At 36.8% G+C, this 12,561-nt stretch overlaps 1 protein-coding gene and 1 long non-coding RNA gene across 2 annotated transcripts in view; both read right to left on the reverse strand.

The window, feature by feature from the left end:
* srrm4 (serine/arginine repetitive matrix 4) overlaps positions 1-1,125 on the reverse strand; it is a 51,766-nt gene extending 50,641 nt beyond the window's left edge. Inside the window, exon 1 of the mRNA XM_084414546.1 lies at positions 306-1,125. Within this exon, the coding sequence (XP_084270672.1) occupies positions 306-436 (131 nt within the window). The 5' untranslated portion in view covers positions 437-1,125. The remainder of the gene's footprint in view (positions 1-305) is intronic.
* LOC311293219 overlaps positions 1-12,561 on the reverse strand; it is a 267,232-nt gene that overhangs the window by 228,553 nt on the left and 26,118 nt on the right. The window lies entirely within an intron of this gene.

Consider the following 12,561-nt stretch of genomic DNA (forward strand, 5'->3'; position numbering starts at 1 on the left):
AGGGCAACCAAACGAGAGGAGACTTTACCGAGATCCCAATCCAAAACAGATTGTAAGACAATAAAACAAATACAGAGACAAATGTCAGGAACAAACTGCAACCAAATTTTCACTAATCTGAGAAATTAATATTGTATCTAGAAGGCATGAATCAGTAGAATCATTAGAATGGCCTTGGGGCTGGTCTGTAACAAAGTGATTGCTAAACATTATTTTAATTCTCAAGATTCTTGAGAATTAAAATAATGTTTAGTCAAGCTAAAGACTGAGAAAGGACACAGGAAGCCTCAGGCTAAACAACTCACTTTGTCACGGCTCTTCGTGCGGTGATGCTGGCGATGATGATGCTCTCGGGTCTCGGCATTGCCACGGCTTCGAACGTGCCCTTCCAGAACTTCTCAAAAAGCTGCTTCTCTCCAAGAAGTACACCGGTCATGGCGTGTCGATGTTCAGGGGGTGAATACCGAGAAGAACTGGGTCGGTTTTGTACAGCAGTTTCAATGAATCCTCACACGGACGGTTTGGTAACTGTGTGTAGGCGGCTGCACGAGGGAGCTGTCCAAGTTCTGAAACCAACGGATTGTTTGAGGAAATGCAGCTTCTTTTCTTAATGTTTCTGTTTTTTTCTTACGTGTTAAACGTTTTAACTTCTTTTAAGAGTCCGTTTTTACGTTTCCCCCGTCAGTTCCATGACGACGTTACGGCGACCGTTTCAGCGGGCAGCTTCTATTTATTGGCTCGGCGTCCCCTCTCGTGCTTCATTCCTCTCAGCGCTCGCGCTTCCCGCCTTCAAATCAATTTGAGAGTCTGAGCTCGCGACCTAAATCCTTTTCTGCGCTATTACTAATATCCATTAAACTCCTGGCAGTTAGAAAAAAAAGTCCAGTACCAGCGTATCTGTGTGTGTATGTGTGTGGACGGAAGAGTTGTAACAGTCTCAGCTGATGGTGGCTCGTGCGCGCCGCGATGTGAAGAACTCATTTGATGGTGGCTGGTTTTTGTTGCGCGCACCTTGTGACGTTAAAGAAGAGGAGACTGGGGGGCTTTAGGTCACGGGGAGCGTGACCATCCCTCCCCGCTTGTTCTCTTTCTCTCTCGCGTTCTCTGACTTGAACAAAAGACTGTGCCTGTTGCCTTAATCAGCATAACAAAAGAGGCAGGGGTCGGCGCAGAGGCAACAGACGGAGCATGTGTCAGGCTCAATACTTACGAGGCAAACCATTTCCCCCACATCAGCCCTCAGGGGCCTCACAGAACCCATCCCCCTCCCTCTCACAGCAACCACCTGTCACTGAAACCCCACCTGCACTTGCAGACTGCACAGGTGATAGTAGTACAAACAAAAGAACAACCCTCCTCAAAAAAGTGCCTTTGTATTTATATGTAGGCCTACACTCCTCATATGCATGTCTTTCTTTCAATTTGAAAGACATGTGAGTCAGAAGTTTGGACACACCAATTTATTCTATAATTACTATTGTCAAGTCATCAAAGCTAACAAGCATAAAAGTTGGAATTATGCAATATTGACAAATAAAAATATACATATCTTACATTTTAGCCTGTTAAAATCATCTAAGCTAAAGCATTTACCTCAAAGGTTAAAAACAAAATTAAAATATGAGTAGCGCTTTATTATATCCTAAAAAAAACATAACTTAACCCTTTTTTGTATCCTATATAGGGGAATACAGACTTACTATATTGTAAAGCAACTACTTAAAGGGGTGGTTGATTATGATTTCACTTTTCTAACTTTAGTTAGTGTATAATGTTGCTGTTTGAGCATAAACAACATATGCAAAGTTACAACGCTCAAAGTTCAAAGCAAAGGAAGATATTTGCTTTTAAAGAAATTGTTTTTTAAGAAAATGGCTGGTAGGGACTACACAACATTCCTCCGGGTTAGTGACATCACCCACCCTAGAATTTACATAAACCCCGCCCCCGGAACACGATTTATAGATTATCAAGACAGAATATGCTAATCAATGACTAGAAGATAAGCTACAAAAACTCATCAATTAACCATACAGAAATGTCCTGTTGCTTCTACATGTTGTCACTTCTTCTTGAGTCTCTCCATCATTGTCTGAATCCGGTTTGAGCATAAAAGGCTAAAAGTTTTTGAAATTTTCTGTGCATGTCTGTGTGAGTGCCAGTTCTTGAAGCTCCGCCCTCTGTGCAGGGAGTAGCAGCTCATTTGCATTTAAAGGAAAAGACACAAAACGGTGCGTTTTTGCTCACCCTTAAAAAGTGACAATTTTAACATGCTATATAAAAATATCTGTGGGGTATTTGGAGCTAAAACTTCACATACACACTCTGGGGACATCAAAGAATTATTTTACATCTTGTGAAAAGCACATTATACCACCCCTTTAACTACTCAAATGATATAAAACTCTGGCTTAAACTCAGAATCCTTATCCAAAAGTAACATGGCAGCATGCTGTGAGAAGACTTGTGGTATGTGATGAAATCTTGTTATTATAATAGGAGGTACAAACAGTAGAATTAGTATTCAAAGCATGAAATTAAACCAAATGGGACTAAAAATGACAAACTGCATGAAAACTTGCTTTATATTTTTGAATATACTGTAAATTCATAGTTGAATTTATCTGTTGAGCATTTATATACTGTACATCTGCATATGTATATTTCACAGGCCTATTTACTATATACTCTTTAGACTTAATGATAACTAATTATAAAGTAAAAAAATTAAATCATGAGAAACAGAGTGTCCAAACTTCTGACATGTAGCTAGTGCTCACCCACATTAATGCCCAAGATTCCTGTCAAATAATAACTCAAAACCACAATGAAAAAATGAGTAACACTATGATATTCTTCATTAATAACAGAACCACCATAAATATGTCACTTTTATTGCTTTGGTCAAATGTATTTTTGAAAAGAGACTATTTAGATTAAGTGATTTGGTATAAAACTCTGGCTTAAACTGACAATCTTTACCCTTAATTAACATTAGTTAAATAAGATAAATGATGAAATCTTGTTATTTTCATGGGATAAAAACATGAGTCCAAACGGGTTTCAGTGCAAAAGCCACGAAACCTTGATTTATATTTTTGCATGCTGTAAATTCATAATTTAATTGAAATGTTAAGCATTTATCTGTAATACATCTGGATGTATATTTTATACTTACCCTCATTAATAACTTAATGATAGCTATCACACACAAGTTCACACATTTGACAAATTTATCAAAGTGTGATAATGAGTGACATGAATTAAGGGACGTAGCAGAATGAAAAAGAAATATGACTGAGTATGATGAAAGGAATACGATGACATTCAAATATTTGCCACAGTAAAGCATCTGAGCACTCATGAAGACACAGGCTGATATCCTAACTGCCATTCATTAGTTCTGCTTATTTGAACTGCTAACATGAAACTCCATGTGCATCGCCACCATCCACTTGATTATAAAAGAGAATCAGATTGCTGTGATGTGAATGAGGATTAAGCTTGGCACGCTTCAGTTGAACCAAATTTAAAGATTAGTTAATCTCAACAACAACCCACATGTCGTGTTTATACTGCTTTTTTTAACAAGCCTATGAGCAGATATCAAGCTTGCCATTCGGAATGTATCGTTTATCCATTTATCCAATTACAGTTGTTTTTAAGTTAGCTTATTTCTGCATAAAATGAGAATATATATTATTATTATAAATATGATCAAATGGCAAAAACAATGTTAGAGAGATAACGCTCTCTGCATTTCAAAAATAGAAAAAGTGCAATCAAGGTCCATTGTGAGTCGGGCTTAAAAAAATGCTGTTTGTTTTTTCATAAAATTACTTGACATCTTATCATATTTTCCTTTTTCATATTAAGAGGCATGGAGTTTTGGCTGTCAAAGCATCTCTATTTCCTCCCTGCTATCATGTCCATTACAAGAGAAGCCTGGCTCTATTCCTGTCAGCACATGAAACGGAATTGTGGGTAACTGCTCAATCACGTCAGCTTTTGTTTAATTCCAATAGTCAACATGTCAAGAGATGGGACACTCCATACACAGTATAAGGAGGGGGGGGGGGGCTACATAAATCACTGACAGAAACAAACTAGCATGAAACATCATTCTGGATACAAACTGCCAGGACAAGATGTTGATTCATATTTAATTTCCTTTGAGTGCATTCCTGCATGAAATATCCAAATGTAAATTCATTTTGATAACTTTATTCCGATATTACTGAGAGAATGGACTGTCATCTCTAGGGGGGAAATAACTCTTTTGTTACTCATTACTAATTGCATGTTGTAAATCTATTTGAAATTCAAATGAAGCCATCATTAATCCGATTTTTGAGTAATGGAAACTTGAAAATTTAGGTTTAGGACAAAAAGAAAATATAATCTCTCTCTAATTCTTGCCTTCACACACACTGTCACATTCTAATATGTAAATTAAAATACAAAAAAAATAGCATAAGTTTAATGTAAATCAGATTTGATGGTGCTAATTACATACATGATTAAATCATAGTGGCCAAAAATACCATAACCAGCTGCAGTGTCCTTAACATGTTCTTCAATTACACGTCACAGTGATTCACATTCACACACACACATACGTATCTCCAGCTTGACTTATATGAGGGCAAATCATCTGGAATCAACCGCCCTTATCTACTGTCTACCAGTGATCTCTATCATAGTGAACAAATTAAATTGTAGCTAAAGGCAATCAGTTAATGAACCAGTCTTGAAGCTCATTCTGTGTATTTGTGCGAGTGAATGTCACTGGGTGACTTTGCATTGAACTGATGACTTTTGCATTGATTACTTTCCATTATTCTGGAAATATACACAATGTGCTCCATAAACCTGAGGTCATATATTTTTTTAATCTGGAAATAAATTGAATTTTTTAGGATTTTAAAATATTAAAATCAAATAAATGTTATTATGTAATATATTTGAATATATATGTATGTAATATGTAATATATATGTAATATATTTGAACATATTTCATATTCTGAAATAAATACTTTCTGGGTCACTAGTCTAGCATATTTGTAACATTGACTCCATTGTACCATTGCTTTCACTGAAGCACAAGATTCAGAACATTCTCATATCATGCTGATAAAGCAGTTTACATCAGCGTGAGTTAATGCTTTCATTAAAGCAAAAGGAAGGCTAAGGAAATTATACACTACAGTCCAAAAGTTTGGGTTTTTTAAATGTTTTTTGAAAGTAGTCTATTGTGTTTAACAAGGCTGCATTTATTTGATCAAAAATAAAGTAAAACCAATAATACTGGGGAAAAAAAATACTGCTGTCTATTTTACTGGATTTGATTTTAAAATCTAATTTAATTGTAATTTGAGTGTCATGCGATCCTTCAGACATCATTCTAATATGGAGGTTTGGTTAACATTTCTTGTTGAAATCTCTTTTAATCAATTTAATGCATCTTTGCTGAATAAAAGTATAAAAAAAATCATACTGACCACAAACCTTTAAACAGTAGTGTGTAAATGCTATAAAAATAGTTTAAATTCAGCTTTGCACTAGGTTGCTATGTTAATATTTTCACTAAATGTTCCTATATTCACTAGTGGTCTGTCAGTCAGACTTTTTAACCCCACAATATACATAATGCATTATATATACCCATCTATTTACATGTGATGATTACAATTGCTTTCAGGCAAATTCAATGCTCAGTACAACAGTACAAGTGCTCCTTTAATTTTTCATTTGAACATTCTGATGTTGTTACTTCTTTGGCCTTGTGTAAATGCTTGTTGCAGCAGTTCTTTTACCCGTTTGACCAGTTTCAGAGGGTCACATTTCTCTCACTATGCGCAAAGCCAGCATTATAGCGCAAAAATTGTTATTAAATCATAAGTGGAGGCACTGATGCAAAACTTGCCCAATACATTTCAGCACAAGCAGGCAATGTCAGCTTCTGGCCATATCTGCAGACATAGGTTTTGTCATTAGAAAAAGGGCGTTTTTGCATTTATCCAGTTAGAAACAGTTGGTATTTATGTAGCCTATGTCTGTAAAAAAGTAAAAGATTCAATTAGCTAAGTGCTGAATGTGATGTTAGATAGTAGTGTTCCTAATGGATTGTGCGGTATATTGCGGATGATAACTACAGTGGGAGGCAAAAAATAAATAAATAAATAAATCTGATAAGGATCATTAGGTTTTTGTTGAGAAATCTAAATGTCAGTCATTTTTTGTTGATGATCAAGATATGTCTTTCCACTCAGGCTGTGGCTGATTCCAGCATATCACAAACTAGCATTTAATGAACCCTACAGTTCAGAGCTAGAGATGTTTTCAAAGGTTAACTTCAAGTTAAATAATGCTCTACAGATTTCACTTTGCATTTTAATATCAGCTGATTCATTTTAAGTTGCCACATTACATTACTCGCCCTTTAACAGATGCATTCGTATTCAAAGCATCTTACACTATAGGGACAATCCTCTTGTAAAAACATGGAGTTTAAGTGCCTCGTTCAAGGGCACAATGGTGTTAGCGCATGGATGACGCCATCTGGGACCTGAAATTACAACCTTTAGCTTAGCAGTCAAGATCTTCAACCACTCAGCTGCTCTATATTTTATGAGTGCAACAAAACCTGTCACAGTGCTGGTTATTTTCTTTAAAATGTAACTAAACTGCCAACATTCCTTAGTATTGTTGACGTCCGGTATAGCTGTATACATTTTAAGTGGTTTTTGTTGACTAGTTGGAGTAGTTCCACTATCATTAACTCTCTGCAATGGCATCTCTCTGCAAGAGAGCAGTCAGACAGGGCAAGGGTACAAGGGACACATCCATCCTCTCACATTAACTCACTGCCATTCTTCTCTCACTTCAGGCTATAAGAGGAGACCTTTCGAAACAGAGATGCAGAGACATAGCCTAAGACCGGGGCATAATGTTGATCAATAATGATAGTCGCCATTCCTAGGTTAGGTTAATAGAAGCAGTAAATGGTTACTAAAGAGACAGCCTCTCCTACATCACAGGGTTAGGGTGCTATTTTAAGACTGATGTTCTGTCTCTTAGTCACTCCCTTGTCGACAAGAGCGCTTAAAGTCATCATTGTGTGACATTGTTTATGTACTGTATTATTCTGGTTTGTTTCTTCCAGTAAATTAGGTTGAATTAAGCAAAATTCTGTTACTGAACACTGTTGCTTCCATCTGTTTATTTATTCATTAACTAGTCTGCTGTTTATTGGACGGTGTGACACCTCTTTCCGTCACTGTTTTCTCTATCTATTCTGCAAGCTGCATTTATGTATTATGCATCACAGAATTACTGCAGTGACTAAGCTGTTTTGCGCAGTTGCTTCAAGTGACAGAAAAACGTAAAACTATCATACTGCTGAAAGAAATGAAGACAATTCATATTACTATGTGGTCCTCACAAAGAGGACAAATGCATTTAAATAAAACTCAACATGCAGATGAACAGAGGACATGTTCTATGGCAACAGATCAACAACTGGTTGTTAATTACAGCCTTTACCAGCCAACAATTATTACAACCATTATACAACTATTTTAAAGTTTGATCACTATCATTCTGTTTTGTATATTGCCTTCTATTTTTTTCAATGAATACTACCCCGAAATAATAAAATTCTACCCGCTAAAATAGGACATTACTGATATTACAGCAATTCTTCCTGCATGGCTGCTTTGAAATGATGCACATTATGAAAAATGCAACTAAATTACTTGACCTGACGTCCAAACAATGGAGAAGTGCTTGTTTGTGCAGTAGGTACAGTATATATATCTTGGCACAAACAATATCTATTAAAGAGGCCATAATATGCCCTTTTAAAAAGGTCCTGACTTTGTTTTGGGGGTCTATCCAAATAGGTTTTTATGCTTGAATGTTCAAAAAACATAATTTTTTTCACATATTTTACATCATTGCTGCGCCTCTCTTCCTAGTCTGTCCGAAACGTTCCGTTTAGTTCCCGTCTCTATGAAGCCCCTCCTTATGAAAAGCACAATGTGCTCCGATTGGTCAGCTGGACCAGTGTGATTAACCCCTTTGAGGGTGTTTCTAAAATGTCACGCCCATACCATAACCACGAGTTTCAACACACTACTAACGCCTTTACCCTTGACCTGGTTGACTAGAGAATTATTTAAATAAGGAATATTGTGACATGTACGCTCCTGGAAGAAATTTAAAGACTACAAATGAGGCATTTCAGGGATTTCAGAAACAGCTGATATAGAGAATAACTCCCTTTGGAGTGGACTTTGGGTTTTTAAACTTTGCAGACTTTTTTCATGCTCAAACAGCAACATTACACAGTAACAAAAGAAAATGTAGGTCCTCTTTAAATAACATTATGCATATGTATTTCTGAGAAAAATGGATACTGATAAACATTGATTCTGTCCAGTCCACTGTTTGGTTATGTTTACACAACAGCAGTTTAGAGCACTAAATGCGGTAATAATCATAAGAAGTCTGGTTATCAAAAAAAGAGACAATTGCCTTCTATAGGCCAATTCACACTGCACTGAAAGATGCCAACAGACACTTCGTCCGGTTTTATCTGACCAGTCTGTTTACCCCTGTTGGAGTCTATCGGAGCTTGTTTTCGCCAGCTGAACATGCTGAATCGGTGAATGAACATGCTGAATTTGTCTAAAGAGTGACGCTCTATGTCGCCGTTGGTCTGCGTCTGTCGGTGCAGTGTGAATTGGCCTTTACACTGAAGAAATAAATCATAAACCGAGTCATAATTGAATTCTAAAAGTCAGTTTGGTTGTTATGTCCTATGTGAACAGAACCACAATGGACATAAATGTAACAATGCAGCATAAGTGCAGGTTATACTGTTGCTGTCAATCACTAATGTTAGGCCTGACAGCCTCTCTCAGCTACAAGAAAAAGCAGAAAATAGGGCTATTGTGCAGCCATAAAGAGAGTTAAAATGTTTGGGCAGAGGTAGGAACACACAAAAATTGTTTTGTGAACAATGAAAGCAATGGAAAATGTCAAGCAGTCAAGTCCCTAAAATACATAAAAATATATTGTTACAATATTTACAGACATTACTCAATAGCGAGAAAACTGAAATGTCATTGGTTACCTGTCGAGGTCAAGTTTTGGCTGGTTAGCATGGTCCCCTAAACCCCTGCTGGCAGATTTTTGCAACTACACCATTTGGCTTCAAAATGATTGTTCCAAAAAAAAAAAAATTTATTTAGCAATAATTACTCATATTAGTGAATATTTTACCAGTGCCCAATATCTTAGAGGTCTTTTAAAAGCATCAGTGCTGTTCATGTTTTTGTGGCATCATCATCATCATACAATCAGCGTTGTCATGACAATTTTCCTGCCTCTGTTAGGACAGAAAGATTAGTCACATGGCATTTACAGAGGAGGAGAAGTTCTGATTTTAGTTTATCAGTGTTGTTATTGTTAACTGAAACAAAAAATTGAGTACTTAAAGTAAAGCTGTTATTAAAAAGAAATATTAGATATAAAAAAGAAATATATTAGAACTTAACTTAAAAAAGAGAGAAAAAAAGAATTTTGAACTTTGATTAGAATATCTCTGACACAGAAGGAGCAACTCGCACAGACACTCTCTGTCCACGTGTTAAATGAAGATTCCAATTAACAGTGGAACAAAAATCACAGACACAGACTCTCAAAAATCACTGGTCTGTTGAAAGTTGCTTCAGAACTGGAGTTAATAAGTGAGAAAAATCAATACTGTACCTAATACTGAAATGAAGCTGCCAATGGCCTCACACTGGTCTCACCAAACTTTTAACACTCATACAGAAAGACACACAAAAACATGCACACAAATATGATTGTGGGCTCAACAAAATAACACAACATTCAATGAATCACGTAAAAAGATTTTAATTTCTCATGTTCTGACCCTTTCAAATGGATCAGTCTATTTTCACAGTGTTCCAGACTCTTAAATGCTATAAGACATTGAAACAGAAGTGCAAGGGTTAGCTGAACAACTAGCTGAAATACATATTTCTTTCCGTCACGATTCAAAGTTTATATCTCAAAATTGTGAAATAAACTCGCAATTGTGAGGTATAATGTCTGAACTGGGAGATAAAAAGTCAGAATTGTGAGATAAAAAGTCAGAATTGTGAAATAAAAATGTGTTAAATTGTCTGCGACTATGACTATGGGCCGTCTGCCACCTCCATCCAACAGTGTATCCAAAAGGCTTTGTCTGAAACAATGCTGTTCGGAAAGCAGCAAAGAATGTAAGTTCTTTTTAACTGTATTGTGACATGGGACAAAATGGACAAATATTACAGAACCTCTTTTGGTTCAAGGTGCTGTTTGGAAAGTATTACAGTACAACACTGGAAGAAATTGTTATTGTACATTTTTGTGAAAGTTTTTTTGTTGCTGTTGAAAGAAATGAATACTTTATTCAGCACGGATGCACAAAATGAACAAATATATGCTGTTTATTTGAAAAAGAAATGACACAAATTTTCACCGTTTTCACAAAAAAACATTAAGCAGCACAAATGTTTTTTGTTTATCAGCATATTAGAATTATTTCTGAAGGATCATGTGACGCTGAAGACTGAAAGATTTCAGCTTTGCCATCACAGGAATAAATTATATTTTAAAATATATTGCAATAGAAAACATTGTAATAATCTTTCACTATAACTGTTCCTATTGTATTTTTGATCAAATAAATGCAGCCCTGGTAAGGATGAGAGACTTCTTTTAAAAGACATAGAAGACATAAAACAAAAGAATCTTACAGACACCAGAATTTCAAAAGGTAGCACATGCTTTCACTGACAAGAGCAGACAGCTTGTTGGGGGTCAAGGTTTGCAGGTCTGATAGATATCTGGAGAAAAAAAAAGAAAAGAAATCTGGCTTTCTCACTTGAAGGCCATTCAAACACATAAGTGTTTTGATGGAATACAATTTTCTGAAAGGACAATGCAAAATATTTGGAGCACTGCACTTTACGACGATACCAAACTTGTGCTGAGAAGAAGCGCCAGTCGAGAAGCGAGCAGAACATTTTTAATGGACAAAGGAAAGGTAGGCTACTCCTCTCAGAAAACGCACAAATAAAGATACTTTTAGATGTTTAATCACTATTTGGAGCATTGGGATCGCTAGACGAGGGCTTAATCAACAAATGTTTGTGAAAACCTCAAAATCGACCAACATTGACCTTTTTCACGAAATTAGCCTGTGCGCATGTCGACTCATTTTGCCAGCACAGGTCACAAATTCTCCGGCTTTGTAGACATTATTGTCTGCCTCCGGTTCGAACTTAACACAGCTACTGAGAGTTTCTGACATATTCAGTGCGTCCTGACACCGGAGCATGAGCTTTTGAAGCTCCGCCCTCTTCTTGAAAGGGGGCTGAGAGCACCAGCTCATTTGCATTTAAAGGGACACAAAAAAACTGCACGTTTTTGCTCACCTCCCAAAAAGCGTCCATTTAAACATGCTATAAAAATGATCAGCCCGTTCTCATCCCAAGGCGTCATATACTGACGCTTTTGACATTTCGTCTACATCCAACGCACATGGCACCCTTTAGCGTCAATATGAGACGCAGATAGATATGGGCCAGAAGGCGCCTCCTAGCGGTCTAACCCTAACCCTACCCCAGACCTAAACCTACCCATAACCGAACAAAGCTATCTGCGTCTCATATTGACGCTAAAGGGTGCCATGTGCGTTGGATGTAGACGAAATGTCAAAAGCGTCAGTATATGACGCCCTAGGATGAGAATGCGTTGAAATGATCAGGGTGGGGTATTTTGAGCTAAAACTTCACATACACATTCTGGGGACTTCAGAGACTTATTAGATTTAGGTCCCCTTTAATTTCATATTTTGAGACACAAACCCCACCGCCGTGACTCATTGGTATAGTATGCACTAAATGGACACTTGTTCTGTTCACACACACCATTACTTCCATTTTTTCTTTTCTGGTAAGACTGTAGAGTAATCTAGTAGTGCAATGCAGAGTATTTCTCATCTTTTAGTAACAGTGTTTTGGCCTCAGTGATACCTGCCACATCAGAGCATCATTCCACATCAGATTGTAGAGCATTTCATTTATTCTTTATTGCATTTTTTCAGTTTCACAACTGAAGGCATTCCTAACTTTTCCATTGCAGTAGTTTTCTGCAGACAGCTTTCTGAGCATACGTTTACCGTTCACAACGCTGCCATGATTTTTTATCCTCTGAACATGTCAAAAGAGAAGCGTTTTTTATCTCATAGTGAAAGCCGTGTGAACAAATCCTTACATCAAATGGAAGGTTTCATCTGCGGTTGAGCAGATTGGACTCAGCAGTCTCTTTTGACACAAGATGTGTGTCCAAGTTCTTAAGTATTATGATGTCATAATGCGGTTGCTATGCGATTAATGACATAGCGACTGCATGAATTATGATTCCATCATGCTGTTCGTTTTAATTGCCTCTTGAATACTGAGAGTTAGCTGACAGTTAATTACTGACTGGATGGATG

This window comes from Rutilus rutilus (assembly GCF_951802725.1).
Source record: "Rutilus rutilus genome assembly, chromosome: 7".
NCBI lineage: Eukaryota > Metazoa > Chordata > Actinopteri > Cypriniformes > Leuciscidae > Rutilus > Rutilus rutilus.